Source organism: Equus przewalskii, chromosome 26 (assembly GCF_037783145.1).
Source record: "Equus przewalskii isolate Varuska chromosome 26, EquPr2, whole genome shotgun sequence".
Lineage (NCBI taxonomy): Eukaryota > Metazoa > Chordata > Mammalia > Perissodactyla > Equidae > Equus > Equus przewalskii.
The window spans coordinates 36,652,773-36,668,328 of record NC_091856.1 but is presented as its reverse complement, the minus strand read 5'-3'; the positions used below and the strand labels follow the sequence as shown (position 1 = coordinate 36,668,328).

The following is a 15,556-nucleotide window of genomic DNA, read 5'->3' as shown; positions in this document are numbered from 1 at the left end:
AGCAAGGCGAGCTCTTGGCAGCTGACCACCAGCCCAGGCGCCCGCCCCCAGACCAGCTCCCTCTGGCGTGTCTGCTTCTCGGGAGGAAGAGGGAAGAGAGCCCGGGGGCTTGCGGAGGCACCTCCTGTCCTCACACCCAGCATCAGCGATTCCCAGACCAGCCTGCACTGACACCTGCCCTCTTTCAGAAACATCCGTCTCCCTGAGGCCTGGGGAGCAGGTGGGACATGAGGCCTGAGCATGGGCTCCAGAGTCAGGCAGACTGGTTCAGTCAGGCAGACAGGTTCAGACTGGTCAGTGGGGCAGACCGGGCCCCGCTCCGCGGCCTCTGACAATGCCCCAGGCCTCTGCGTGCCTTGCTTTCCTCATTGGGAAAGCAGAGGTGATGACAACCCTTAAGCCATCACTGCCGGTGGCAGGGGAAGGCCCATGAGGCCTCGAGGCAGTGCCCGGCGCACCAGAGGTTCGCCCCCAACGGTAGCTCTGCCCATCTGACTCTTTTCTTTCTCCATTGTTGCTATTAACATGTGACAACATGTTATAACACTACTAATTACTAATAATACCAACAGCGACAATGATTACTATTACTCTAACTGGCTCAGGACGTGTCTGGTCTCCGTGTAAAGCAGAATCCGAGGGTGGGATGTGCCCTCCCCTCCGCTCACTGTGCGGGCGCCCGCCCGGACTGGCTAAAACCCATCCCTGGAATAGGGTCGAGCAGCCACATGCTGCACCCGCCGAGCAGGGGACAGAGACTGACAGCCCATGGCCAGAGGCCTTCTCAGGCACCTGCCCACGGGACCCTGAGAGGGGCCAGACCTCCAGACCAGTTGCAGCCGAGGCTGCAGCCAGGACAGTGGAGCCACTTCCGAGCCCCTCAGGCGGCCAGCTGCCCATTTGTGGAAGGAACTGGGCACAGTTTGCAGGCCTGAGCCTTTTCCCCGGGACCAAGGAGAGGAGCCCGAGAGAAGCTGGACAGTGACTGAGGGACAGAGACGGACACACGCTGAGAGTGCGACCTCGGCCTGGAGGGGACCGTGACCCCAGGAGCACCCTGAGCTCCACTCCATCAGCCCCAGAGAGAAGCTTCCGGACAGAGGAGAGAGAGGTACAGTGCCCGAAACTCTGAGGCCATGGGGGCTCTCGCACCGGCTCTGCTCCTGCTTGCAAGGGCAAGACAGAAGCGCGAAGATCCCTCCCAGACCTCAATTCTAAATCCTGCCTAAATTTTCCCATTTTTGGTGTCAGAGGCCAGCGGTATGGGACGGAGTGGACAGACAGAGCATTTGGGGCCAGCTCCTTCCTTGCTGAGCGGCTGCCCTGCGCCCTGCAGGGTGTGAGCAGCATCTCTGGCCTCTACCCCTTAGATGACAGTAGCTCCCCGCCCCCACGCAGTGACAATCAAAAATGTCTCCTGACGTCCCCAGGGGCAAGAACCGGCCCCGACTGAGAACCACCGGACCAGAGCATCCACTGAGGCCCCGGTGGGCCGGCCTGTGGGGAGGCAGAGCAAAGAAATCACAGGACAGCTGAGCGGAGGAAGCTGCTTGACCAGCGGACGTGAGAACCAGGAGGGATGTGCCTTTGCCCAAGGCCTTGAGTGAAATCCTATTGGGGTCTTCTGCCGGCCCCCCAGCGCCTGTGGGCTCAGGGAGGGGCGGCAGTGATTTTACTGACAGTCAAGCCCAGCAGACGCCCCTCAGACAGGGGCAGACGGAGGGCAGCCCCAAGGACGCTCCAAGGTCAGTGATTCAAAGATCCAAGCCCCTTCTCAGGGAGGAGGCAGGACTCGGTGGAGAAAAGCCAAGCCTCCCTTCCCAAGGGCTGTGGGTCTCCAATGGCGACAGCTCGGCTGTCACTGCCACCCCCCACCGTCCCCTCCCTCCGGGGCTGCTGCTGGTTAGGCTGTGGGCTCCGCTTACATTTCCCAGTGCACGGGGGGATGCAAGTCTATTTCTCCAGTGAAAACAGTGTCCAGCCTCGCCACTCCTTCCAGGTCTGCCTGGACGGCTCATGCCACGAATGCATTTTAATCGGACAGACAGGACAAGAGCATCTCCACAACATTTTCGAGCAAACACCTTTTCAGCCGGCAGAAGCAGCGTTATGCAATTAGCCACGTACCGTAGCTGGCAGAGGCTTCTGCTGTGTGACAAGAACTTGTAAAATAAACGTGCATAGAGCTCACACAATCAGCATTTCTGCTAAATTATCACCTTATAAAACTCACTAGGCCTGTGCCGGGGAAAGTCTGCTTTGGAGAGAGGCCTGGCCGGCCTCCGGCTCCCAATGTGGGGGAGTCTCAGTGGGGCTCTTGTCCTTGGGACACCTGACCCGCTGGAAATGGAAGTCGGGGCCACTAGGGGTCAAGGATGGGGCCCTTGGTTAGCAATAAGCAAGTCTGGGTTTGAGTCCTGAGTGCAGCATTGATTTTACAGTAATTGGGGCAAGTTACTGAAAACTGAGGTCTCGGGGTCTCCATCATCCACGCCACGGGGCAGCCGCACACCTCTGCTTGAAAGTATGAAGACCAGTGGGCTATGGAGTAGGGGGCCAGGAGCTCAGGGGTGTTCATGCAAATCCCTCAAGCTAAACCAACTGTTTCTTATTTACAAACGTATATATTTCCCTTCACATGGCGTAAAAGTCATTTGGAGGGAAGAACCACCATTAGCATTCCTGGAGATGGGAGGCTGGGAGATTTCAGACACCACAACGTCCCCACTCGGAGAAAGGAGGGTGCCCCCCCGACACACTCCTCGGGGCACGTCCCTCTCCAAGTAAAGGTGCCCGACGCACCCAGAGGGCAGCGAAACTGGACACAGCTCACGGCAAACACAGTCAGCTCTAACGGGACGGACGGGACCCGTGTTTCGGATATGGTTCTGGAGCTCTGGGTCCCTTTAACGAGGTTCTGGGAGCCTTTTGATGGCAGAAACATGATTATGAATAAATGGCCAGCTCCCACGACCTCATCTCCCGACAGCTCAGGCCTGCCCAGACGTCACGGATGGGGACAGACTCTTCCTTACTGGGAATGTGCAAATGGCCCGGAAGAAATGTCTCTGAGCTTCAGGAAAGAGCGCCAAGCTCCTCACCTCGGCTGAGACCCGCTGTGTGCGAGGGGCCCAAGGGAGCAGCAGGGAACTTGACAAACAGTGACAATAAAAGTCACGTGAGGAAAAGGCGCTACTCTGTCCTGACAGATGGCCACCATCATGCATCGTGTTGTCACAGACACACTGGAGACGGCCCCCTGCTCCGCATCAGCCCTTCCTGGCTCCAGCTGGTCACCCCCTGCCTTGCTCAGGCCCCTGTCCGGGGACCTGACCTCCCACATAGGAGGCTGGGAGGACCAGGGCTTCTCCAGTCCAGACAGGAGGGAGGTTAAACCACGGAGAAATTCCCTAAAACTTGTCAAGCCTCGGCCCACAGTCCCAATCTTGACCTCCAGGAAGATGTGGGGCTGCAAGAATCTCACCTTGACACCTCGAGGACCCGGGTAGCCGATTGGGCCCTGGGGGCCAGGCGGACCCTGAAACCAAAGGGGAAAGACCATTAGCTCCGTCTCCAGTGGGCGGCGCATGATCGAGTCCAGTCCACTCGGGGGACCTTCCAGCACAAGCCAGAAAGCTCGCGTTCCACCAGCAAATCCCCTCCTGCTACAAGCAGAGCGGGTATCCCAGGTCAGCCCCTCGGAAGACATACGGGGCCAAGTCCCAGGAGCTCTTGGACCCAGCCCCCTGGGAAAGGCACAGCTCACGTCACACAGTGAGTGAGAACACCTGCGACCAAGCGAACTGCAGGTCACGCAGGAAGTATGGGGCGGGGGGATGGGGAACGGGGCTCTGAGGCTTCGGAGGGGCCGAGCTGCCATTAATGAAATGCACTCCGGCCTAGGGACCTTGGAGTAAAACGGGAGAGCCTCCGCTGGGAGGAGGGGACATGGCTGACCACCCAGGGAAAGGACAGCCTCTGACAGCTTAAGGGCCTTGCTGCCTACTGTCCACAGCTCCCCAGAGGAGCAGGCGTGGGCCTGGGGAGGCCAGGAGTAGGAAGGGAGGCAGCACGGGACTTCGGCCACACACAGGGCAGCAGGCAGATCCCCGAGGTCTCAGGCTGCCTAGAAACCAACCCAGCTTTAAACCCCCACATCTTGGGCCCCGAACACACAGTGGCAGTGGGTCAGTAGGAGCCTGTGGTCCAGAGCCTGCACCATCGCCCAGTTCCGTGCGGCCAAGGTCAGGGCTGCCCCTGCACCCCATGTGCAGAACGAGTATGGGCTGGGATCACAGGGACCCAGATGGGGTGGGAGGGCCTGGCTTCTCTCGGGGGGAGGTCCCCACTCCCCAGACACCGAGGAAGGGGCGGCTGCTCCTGCTTATTCCCTCCTGAACGGGGTGCCCAGAGCAGAGACGGGGCCAACAGCCCTGACCGCCTTGAGGACATGCTGGAGGGCCCAAGGGCACGGCCTGTACCCACCTGGCCTCCTTTCTCTCCTGGAGGGCCTTCTTTGCCAGGGTGCCCCTGTCAAGAGAGAGAAGACCAGCATCAGTCAGGGCTGCTCAGGAGGGAGGCTTGCTGACCCCCCACCTCCCCAGAAATGCGACAGCAGGGCCCGGCTCCCGCCCACCTCCTGCCTCCCGGGAAAATGAAGACGGAGAGCCCTGGAAGCGACAGGCAGCTGAGCGCCGCTCGGTCCCTCCCAGCCAGCTCTGAGCTGGTCCTCCCGCCCCTGACCCTCGGCTGCTTCCTCTGTAAAACGGGAGCAACAGTAGGCCACGGTGATAGCCAGAGCGGGGAGCGGGCTTCAAAACCACAGGTGGGCTCCCGCACAGCCATGGGCCATGTCACCTGACTCAGCTGGCACCCTGCCCGCCCTCGAGTGTGGGTGAGCAGGGACAGTGACAACCAGACATTTGCTCGAGGTCACCCAGCAAATGAATCTGTGGCTAAACGAGTGATGACGTGGCCCAGACCTCCAAGGGTCCGAGGGTGCGCGCAGGTCTTCACACAGGTGCATCAAATCCTCAGACGACACTGACGGAGAGGGGAGCCGAGCAAAGGTGAGGACCCACAGCCCATGCCAGACGTGGCCTGAGCCCCAGCAGAAACGGTGATGGCCCCTTGGTTACCACCCCTGACCACCCCAGCCCCAGTCAAGTCCACTCGCAGGAATTCGAGCTTCTCTGACTTCCCAACCCAGGCTGCTCGCTGGGTTGCATGCCTTAGAGGTCACAAACCAAACACAGATGACAAAAGCAGGAAGAGAAGTATTCGCTGTCTGCAAAGAGAGTCCCACCCCCGAGGATTCCAGGAACCAGAGGCCAGGTGGTGTGGTGGGGATGCTGGCAGGGCAGGGCCCAGCCACCCAGGATGAGCCCCCACAGGTGGGCCAACACTGCCAGGGTCCCTACGGCCTTTCCAAGAGGCCCCACGAATGTTTGGGGTCTGAAACAAATGCACTGGCTCTAAAGTGAAGAGAACCCCAACACTGAAAGTGACAAATGTCCAATGAAAGGTCAGCTGCACATGAGCCCGGTTACCTAGTACTCAGGACCTGCTCTGGAGCAGAGGTCAGCCGTACTTGCCACGGGCGGTGGGAGCATCCTCAGGAGCGTGACACAGTGCAGGTGGGGCCTCTCAGTGACAGGGACCTGCCCCTCTCTCCCACATGGGTTTTTGGGGGCCTTTACTGCCACTTCCATCAACTGCAGACATCTTTCTGCTTAGGAACTTGGGGGCTTGGGTGGGGGGAATGTCTGTGGGTGGTCAAGCCCCAGGATCCCAGGGATACACACAGCGGGCAGACCCCACGTCCTGGTCACTGAGGGATGCGAGCTGCCCCTCCGTGGGGTAACGCCCTCACTGACGTGGTGGCGTTATATATGCATATAACAGGCCTACAGCACTGAGCTGCCGGCCGAGGAGGTGAGAGAGCTCGTTCACGAAGCACCGGGCTGTGGCCACATTGTGAGTGACCAGCAAATGGCAGCAAGTATTGTAATTACCACTATCAACTGAATCGAGGCCAAACTGCTTTAGATGCATTTTAAGTTGTATTTATAGAATGAGAGTAACTTTTTTGGGGGGCTGGGGGGAAAGCACAAGGCTCACTTATTGAAAATGTTTGAACAGAAAAACATTGAAAGGAAATTTACTACAATAAGCATGATTGCTTTTTGTGCCGTGAAAGGCCAGGCCGTTTTCCTCTCTCTCCCTCTACTTGTTCGCATTTTTCCAATATTCTATAACTAACGCTACTTTTACAATAGAAAAATAATAAAGCTTAAATTATTTGTATTTGATATTTTTCTGATTAAAAAAGTAATATATGCTCATTGTAGAATATTAGGCAAATGGAAAAGAAGATGAAAATCCTTTATAACCTCGCCACTCACAGCAACCACAGCTAATTGTGTGGATAGTCCCTCTAATCGCCTTTCTCCGTGCATATGCATGCAAGATTGGCGTCGTATGATATATTTTTAACTCACCATTATATCATGAGCCTTTTCTCATGTCACTGCATATTTGTTGAAATTTGATTTTTTCCTGGCTCTGTAATATTCCTTCGAACCATAATTCATTTACCCATTTCCCTATCGTGTGCGAGCCAGAATGACTTAATACATTCGGAAACTCCTCACCTTCCTTGAAGGGTTTTTTGTCAATCTTCCTTCCTTTCTTTCTTAAGCCAAAATCAAACCAATACAAGGGAAAGAGGAAGCAAAGCCCTCTCTTTAAGGCTGATCAACAACGTGCTGCTGCCTCTGTTAGGAGAATATTTACTTATATATTTATTTATTTACTATTATTATTATTATTATTATTTTTTGGTGAGGAAGATTGGCCCTGAGCTAACATCTGTTGCCAGTCTTGCTCTTTTTGCTTGAGAAAGACTGTCAGTGAGCTAACATCTGTGCCAATCTTCCTCTGTTTTGTATGTAGGATGCCGCCACAGCATGGCTTGATGAGCAGTGCATAGTTCTGTGCCCGGGATCCAAACCTGCAAACCCCAGGCCACCAAAGCAGAGTGTGTGACCTTAACCACTACGCCACTGGGCTGACCCCCAGGAGAATACTTTTAAACCTTTCTTTTCCTCCAGATTCACATAAGACACCTGGCTCTGCTTCTTTAGGCCCGTGGTGTGCATGCTCTCCCTTTTTATCTTTTGCATGAAGTGTCTTTAGTGTCGACCCAGCACAGCCACACTGAGACAAGTGCACGGTACATTCATATTTAAGGTTTAAATGGTGAGGGAAGAGAAATGGAAGGGCTGCGAGGGGCAGCCTGCCGGCTCCAGGGCCAAGGGGTATCGCAAAGCCCCTCTTTCCCTAAGGAATCTGAACAGAAACTGGTGACCCTTCAGGGACCCTGGTGCCCCGGAGTTTCAATGTGAGGCCAGGCATTCCAGGGCGGAACGGGTAAGGTCGTGGAGGCGAGGGCCGTGTGCCCACCCCTCTCCCGGACACTGGCTCCCTCCTGCAGGGCCCGGGCCTGGCCATTGACATGACATATTGTGGGAAACATTCCACTTGCACTCAACGTTGTAGAAAAGGAAAGAAAAAATGACCAACCACCTGCCATCAGTGGTTTAACCCACAGTAATGGATTCGGGACGGATTTCATTTTGTTGTCACTTCAATTATTTTCCTAATTTTCCATAACAAGATGTGTTATTTTATAATTAGAAAATGCAATTAAGTGTAAATGGGAACTAAAACACGTAAATGACATTTGCACAATCTCCATCCCCTCGTCTCCAAACTCCCAGAAGTCGAGGGGACTGAAGGCCCCAGAGCGGCTCGCGTGGGAACGGACGCGACGGTAGCGTGCCGGCTCAGACAAACACAGAAGCCCTGGGATCTGGGCTCGCGGGACACAACGGTTCTCAGCCGTGAAAATGGAAATAGATAGTTGCATGTTAAACACTCACCAATTAATGGTCCACATAGTTAACTTCTTGCTTAGTTTTTAACGGTGTTATTAAAACAATGAAATACACTGTGTCTGAAATAATTAATCTGGCTGATCTTGCTTTCCGAAATAGGCTCTCTATTCAGCATCAACTGAATACTCTAAAAAAAACCTCAATAGCAGCTTACAAAGAGGAGGGTGGTGTGTGCAGATAAATTGGCACACACACGCACGCACTGAGCGTTCGTCACTTCCCCATCCTCCCCCTGCACACGGCTCAGCCACAGATTGCATCTGTCACAAACCCGCTATTTCGAGGCGGTACCTAATTTGGCTCCACAGCTGTGCGCTCACTCACTGCAAACGTACTTGTTAGTCACCCTCCCTGCTCGGTGTGCGAGCTCTAAAAATACACTCGGCGCACGCGGCCCTGCCCTTCAGACACCGGTGACACGTGCGCTGGCTTGGAGCCCGGCCCGGCCCTCCTTACAGTTAGAACGCCAGGCTGAGTTCTGATCGTTAAACAGCGCACCCTAAGAAACAGCAAATGCTCCCATTCACGCAATCACCGCCCTTTGATTGAAACTTATTTTGAAAGAGCAAGCCCAAAACCCGATAATTACTGAGCAATCAAGCTCACGAGCAAATGGGTCTCCATCAACGGGGCTGCAGGGGAGGAAATGAGGGCCACACGCTCATCGCCGTCCTGAGAGCGAGGGAGGTGGTGGTTTGCCTGGGTTCCCAGCCCCAACTCCTGGGGCCGGCACGGGGGCGGCTGTGTGAAGGGGAGAGGGGGTCAGGGGTACTCACCGGGGGCCCGTCAGCGCCGGGCATTCCTGGGAGGCCTGGTTTACCCAGCGGACCCTAGAAGAAACCAGAGGCTCTGTGAGCAGACGCCCGGGGTCTCCCTGGGCTGCCCGCGCTCCCCCATATGCCCCCAAGGTTACTTTCCAACATTTCTGCTCAAAGAACATTTGTTGAAAAGGATGCTGAGAGGGGCTCTGCTCCCCTGGCTTGGAAGCCTCCAGCCACCTGTAGCACCCAAAGAGGCGGGCCCTCTCCCTTGGCTGTTTCCAGCGCCTTCAGGTTTTGCTATTGGAACAAAACTGCCCACCAAGTTAAGACGGGAGCGGTTCTCAATGGAGGCGCGGGCCCCGCGGCGCCCGGCACCCTGCGCTTCAGCAAAGCCCTGCGGGATGACAACGCGCTGAGAACCGCCCTTAGTGGTAATTCTGCTGATCCCCACGAGGCGCATTGAGGAGGGTTAAGCCACAGCCCCGGAAGGCTGCAGTGTTCCAGGTCTCTCCCCAGTATCTAGGACTCAGTGGGTGCCAAGGATAGGGTTAGGGTTGCCCAATTTGGTGAAAACAAAAATAAACACCAGCAAAACAAGATGCCCCATTAAATTTAGATTTCAGACAAATAGTTCAAATTTAACAGGGCATCCCATATTTATTTTTCTTCCTAAACATGATAACCCAATACACAGCTAGAGAACAAAGAAAAGAATGAAGGAAGGAAGGAAGGAAGGAAGAAATCAATCAATGAGCAACAAAGACCCCTGGTCTTCCTCTCAGCTTCTTTGCTCAGTGCGCAGTGACCTGAGCTCCCTGTCTTGAGGGAGGACTAAGGCACGCATCACGGCTGGCAATGGCCAGCGCTCATCCCCAGCCTGACGCCAGCAGGAGCGCACTCCCCAGGGCCGGTGGTCCCCTACGCCCAGCTCAGCCCACGTACCTTTTCTCCAGGAGGACCGATCGCACCCTGGGGGCCTGGAAGACCCTAAGAGAGGGAAGAGCCGGGCATGAAGCATCAGAGAACTGGCTGGCTCAGAACCCCTCCCTGCCCTCCGTCCATCCTCCCTGGACTCTCTCCCTCATCCGGGCACCCACCCAGGTTCTAGGTCACCTCCAGGCTGCAGGACCTGTGGGCCAGACGCACAGCACAGGGCAGCCCTCGGTGGCTGCTCACACCCAGGGCACCACACTGACCACCTGCGCCCCCCACTGCCCGCGGCCCAGGAGCCCGCTGGCTCACTTACCTGGGCACCGGGATTACCCTGCTGTCCCGGGGGGCCGGGCTCTCCCTGAGGACCCTACAGGGAACAAGAAGAAGGCACTGAAGGAGGCTCCAGGGGGGCGGGCAGGGGTGCCACTCTGCTCTCGTGCCTGACACAAGTGCCAGAGGACACCCAGATGGGAGAAGGCAGGCGGCCCCTCTGTCTCTGTTTCTTTCTCTCCTTCTCTCTCTCTCTCTCTCTGTCCCTGTCTCTCTCTCTCCGTGGGCACTGCTCACAGTACGTGCTCATCACCAGCCGGTCTGCACAGCAGGAAGGTGACCTCCCTCCGTGCCCGCACTGATGGGGCCCAGCTCCCAGTGGAACATGTGCCGGCTATGGGATTCTGGCAGGAGCCAGAGGGCTCCACAGGAGGGCTCCCCACACGGGGGCCAGGCTCGAGGCCTGTGGCCGCTGCCTTACACCGCCATCTGGGTTTGAGGGTACCAGAGACCTCGTCTGGCTAGGAGCTTGCCCGGGGTAATTGCTGCCAGGCCAGGGCACGGGGACCCCCGAGACTTACCACGTTTCCTTTCAGACCTGGTTGGCCATCCATACCCGTCACACCCTAGATGAGATTGGGGAAAAAAAGACTGAATGTTGAAGAATTAATGATGCTCAAAAGGACAGTCCCACTCCACACGGCTTGGCCTCTGCCCGCAGTGTGTCAGGGGATGGCACATCCTTTAGGGGAGGGGAGAGGCTGGATCCCAAATAAATCCTAAAGGCTCGATCGGCTTGGGGTTAATGGAGCTGCCAGGCCTCAGCACCGTGCGGGGCAGGCTCTCATGTCTTTGAGAGCAAGGCAGAGAGGCCGAGAAGGGTGGAGGGGCCAGAGGTGCCCTGGACTCAGCTCGGCAGAACCACAGGCCTCTGCCTCCTTCCAGAACTTTCACAGAAGCTGCTGGAAGTCCTGTCAAGGGAGGAACTCTGGCATCCCAGTTACTGTTTACAACAGCACACGCTGTGTGCAGGAAAGGGACGCAGCCAACCGAAAGAGGAGAGTTATAAAGCCAGCTGGCTTCTGTGCCCCCATCTGCAAACACACAGCTGCTGGACAGTTACGTGTGTGTGTGAGCATCAGAGCCGGGATGACGTCTCACACCAGCGCCAGGCAAGTGAGCACAGCAGTCAGCGCGGCGAGCTGCCTGAAGGCCCAAGTGGGCCACAAGCTGGGCGGTGGGATCTCATGGGCAGAGATGGGGACAGACATGCAAAGACGTGACAGGACTTACGGGAGGTCCAGGAGGGCCCGGGGGCCCTTTCGGCCCCAGCAGACCACGCGGCCCCTGCAAGAGGAAAGAGCCGGGATGGTTCAAACTCAGCCAGGAAGCCCGGCCCCCCTTGCCCTGTGCCCAGGCAAATGCTGCGACCCCCTGGGCCCCACTCTGCCCAGAGCCTTTGTTGCGACACAGGTCTCCGTGTCTCCCAGGGACGTGGCCAACACCTCCTCACCTGCTTCCTCTCCTCGCCCCACCCCACCTCTCCACCTCGGCTCTGGGAGGCAGAGGTGGAGGTGCCTGGAATCAACGGGGGGCTCAGACAGGGGAGCAAGGGGCGCCCTCGGGGAAAGGGAGCCTTGAGCCTTCCTCACACGCTCGCTCAGGGTAGGTTCACACAAAAGCTACTCTAGAGAAGGCCACCATCGTACTCTGCTGCATGAGCACTTCTGTCTCTCTCCAGCCCCTTGGCACGTGACCTGCGACTGTATTTCTGACATCCATCTGCAGGTGCAGGGATGACGGAGGTAGCAGAAACTAAGTCTCTGATGGGAACATCGTGACTAAATGCACGGAGAGGAAGCCTGGAGCTCGGCTCTTTCCTGGGATGGCCACCACGGCCCAGAGCTCAGTCCCTCCCCTGGCAGGGAGGGGCATGTGTGTGGGAACAGCCCCACGCGCACGCAGAGGGGCACAGCCCCAAGGCAGAACCATCCCCAGGATGGTTCACAGGATTCAAGAGGCACAGGACAGAGTCACCGCCTGCCCGGGAAGCAGCCCACATCTGAACCGCTGGCCCCCACCCTCCTCCCGGGGGGGATCCAGCCTGCGACCGGGGCACAGTGATTTCAAGGGTCCTTAATTTTGATACAGGCTTTTCAGAGGCAGTGGAAGAGGAATCCTTCCCACACTCATTGCCACTTAAATGCTCCCTTCGTTATTTTAATACCTAGTCATAGAAATGTTTTTTGGAAGTTAATAACCCGGAAGGTATCGCTTAGACGTGTTAAGGAGAGAGCTGTGTTGATGAGCTCTCCTTAGTGGCTCATCAGACGACTAGGGTATAATTCAGTGCCAAATGAAAGTGCAAATGCCCACCCCGGGCTCTCCCGCATGCAGCAGCGTTTGCAGTATTTCTCCTCAATTAACATCGCCAGACGCGTACGGCCGCACCGACGTGGGTAACAAAATGAGACATTTGAAAAGTAGCAGTAAGTGAAAAGTAATTAATGTCCTTTTGTCGCTGAGGAAATTTGCTTTGGCCCAAATTAGAAGTCAGCTTAGGGAAAAGAGCTTCTTGACCCCTGGGCAGGGGCGCGCTGCTGGAAGGCTCCATTTTGAGGAAGTGCAGCCATCAGAAAGGGTGGCAAACTGTGGCTGATTCAGGCCCTACAACTGCCCCTGGATGCCACCATGAGGGACCCTGGAGATTCAGCATGATGGACACTGGGCACCTACCATGATGCACTCTGGACACCCACCATAATGACCCTGGACAGCTACCATCATGGACCCTGGAGAATCACCATGATGGATCCTGGACACCCACCATGATGACCCTGGACACCCACCATGATGGACCTGGACACCCACCATCATGGACCCTGGACACCCACCATGATGACCCTGGACACCCACCATGATGGACCCTGGACACCCACCATGATGGATCCTGGACACCTACCATGACTGTAGCCTGGACACCCACCATGATGGACCCTGGACACCCACCATGATGGATCCTGGACACCTACCATCATGGACCCTGGAGAATCACCATGATGGACCCTGGACACCCACTATGATGGACCCTGGACACCCACCATGATGACCCTGGACACCCACCATGATGGATCCTAGACACCCACCATCATGGACCCTGGAGAATCATCATCATGGACCCTGGACACCCACCATCATGGACCCCGGACACGCACCATGATGGACCCTGGACAACCACCATGATGGACCCTGGACACCCACCATGATGGATCCTGGACACCTACCATCATGGACCCTGGAGAATCACCATGATGGACCCTGGACACCCACTATGATGGACCCTGGACACCCACCATGATGACCCTGGACACCCACCATGATGGATCCTAGACACCCACCATCATGGACCCTGGAGAATCATCATCATGGACCCTGGACACCCACCATCATGGACCCTGGACACCCACCATCATGGACCCTGGACACCCACCATCATGGATCCTGGACACCCACCATGACTGTAGCCTGGACACCCACCATGATGGACCTGGACACCCACCATAATGACCCTGGACATCTACCATCATGGACCCTGGAGAATCACCATGATGGATCCTGGACACCTACCATCATGGACCCTGGACACCCACCATGATGGATCCTGGACACCTACCATCATGGACCCTGGAGAATCACCATGATGGATCCTGGACACCCACCATGATGACCCTGGACACCCACCATGATGGATCCTGGACACCCACCATCATGGACCCTGGAGAATCATCATCATGGACCCTGGACACCCACCATGATGGACCCTGGACACGCACCATGATGGACCCTGGACACCCACCATTATGGACCCTGGACACCCACCATGATGGATCCTGGACACCTACCATGACCGTAGCCTAGAGTCCCAACCACAACTCTCAGGAGGTCTGAGCTTCCTCCCCTGGAGAAGGCTCGGACTGACTCCTTAGAGACGTCCTGCCAGCCTCCCCATGTGCTCTTCCTTTTCTTTCCAGGGAAATCCCCAGACTTGTCTCTGTTTCAAGGCTGAGCCCCTCTCTCATCTATGCTCCAAGTCAACCCCCAATTCTGCCGGGAGGCAGCCTCCTCCTGCAGCCCGTCATCGTGCTGAGGAGACAGCATCCCACCCGGTGAGCGGACTCACAGGTTCCCCGGGCAGCCCTCTGGGCCCGACTTCTCCATCGTCACCCTGTGAGGGAGAAAAGAGGCAGGAGTTTAGGGACAAGCTCTAAAGCCTGGACAGCAGAGAGACGATTTTCCCTTCAGCGGTGCAGAAGGATCCTTTGGCCTGGGGCTGCCTCAGGGTATTGCCAGATCTACTAGTCACTGTACCAGCAGGAAAAGCCCAGAACATTCTCACTCCCAGAGAGCTGCTAGGTGTGCAGCTGCTGCAGGGAAAAGGTGAGGTCTGGGGCCCTGGGACACTCTGCTCAGGAGCTCACAGACCACAGATCCAATGAGGGGAAAGCTGGGCAGAAAAATCATGCGATCAAAAGATCTGGCTACTTGGGTGGGTAAGGACAGAGAGGAATGAGAGAAAGATGGACAGAAACTAAACAAAGATAGATAGATAGATGATGGATGACAGATAGGCAGATAGATGATAGATAGGTAGATAGATGATAAATGATAGACAGACAGGAATGTGAATGTTAGACGGGGGCTGGGGCGGAATCTGAGAGAATCACCAGGTCCCCTGAGCCAGCCCCGAGGGAGCCCAATGTCTGCCAGGGTCCTAAACACAGCCGGGAGAGCAAACCAAGATGAGTCTTTCCTTCTGGCTCTAGAAGGAACTGCTGCCCTGGCTTGGCTGGTTCATGGTCAGGAGCTGCTTGTCAACACTCTGCTTCTCTCCATCAGTGCACTGCTCCCTCCTCCTCCCTTCACTGCACATGCGCACACAAACACATACAACACACCCTGTGCATGCACATGAACACACACTCATACACACAGCCATAACTGCACACAAATGCATGCATGCACATTGTGCATGCACACGAACACACACAGACATGCACACAGTCATGCCCACACACATAGCATGCACACACCTTATGCATGCACATACAAATGTATATAATGCATATAAGCATGCAGGCACGCACGTGTGTGCGCACATACACACAGCAAATGCACACACCCATGCACATATGCATGCACACAGCCCTGCACATGCACACATGCACATACATGTACACACACACACAGGAGCACACACCTCCTCGGATTCTAGAAGCACACACACCTAGAGGGCCCCTCACTTTTTCCTCATCTTACACTGGACTGTGCTAAGGCCCAGAGAGGAGAAGCTGCCCTGACAATGCCACCTGAGGACAGACACGCTGCCGCAGCCTGCTTCCAATGCCCTGCCTGCTCTTCTTTCTCATTTCCCAGGGCTCCTCAACCTTCTCCCTAACCCCAGGGCAAAGATAGTCATTTTCTAGACCCTCCACCCTACTCCCCCCAGGTCCCCGAGCTGCGCCACCCCGCCACCTCCGTCTGCGCCTCATGTGGACGAGATCGGCAGAGACACTGAGCTCAGGAGCTCTCCCGACATAGGCTCCTCCCAGGGTGACGGGGCACCTGTCTCCCTGT

At 56.2% G+C, this 15,556-nt stretch overlaps 1 protein-coding gene across 5 annotated transcripts in view; it reads right to left on the bottom strand.

The window, feature by feature from the left end:
- COL5A1 (collagen type V alpha 1 chain) overlaps nucleotides 1–15,556 on the bottom strand; it is a 170,388-nt gene that overhangs the window by 58,025 nt on the left and 96,807 nt on the right. For all 5 annotated transcript variants that reach the window (XR_011533551.1, XM_070596216.1, XM_070596214.1 and 2 more), the window contains exons 20-27: nucleotides 14,103–14,147; nucleotides 11,216–11,269; nucleotides 10,504–10,548; nucleotides 9,966–10,019; nucleotides 9,662–9,706; nucleotides 8,735–8,788; nucleotides 4,486–4,530; nucleotides 3,485–3,538 (exon numbers count right to left, since the gene is read on the bottom strand). Coding sequence is in view for 4 of the 5 variants with exons in the window: in XM_070596216.1 (XP_070452317.1) it covers nucleotides 3,485–3,538; nucleotides 4,486–4,530; nucleotides 8,735–8,788; nucleotides 9,662–9,706; nucleotides 9,966–10,019; nucleotides 10,504–10,548; nucleotides 11,216–11,269; nucleotides 14,103–14,147 (396 nt within the window). In the remaining variant the exon portion in view is untranslated. The remainder of the gene's footprint in view (nucleotides 1–3,484; nucleotides 3,539–4,485; nucleotides 4,531–8,734; nucleotides 8,789–9,661; nucleotides 9,707–9,965; nucleotides 10,020–10,503; nucleotides 10,549–11,215; nucleotides 11,270–14,102; nucleotides 14,148–15,556) is intronic.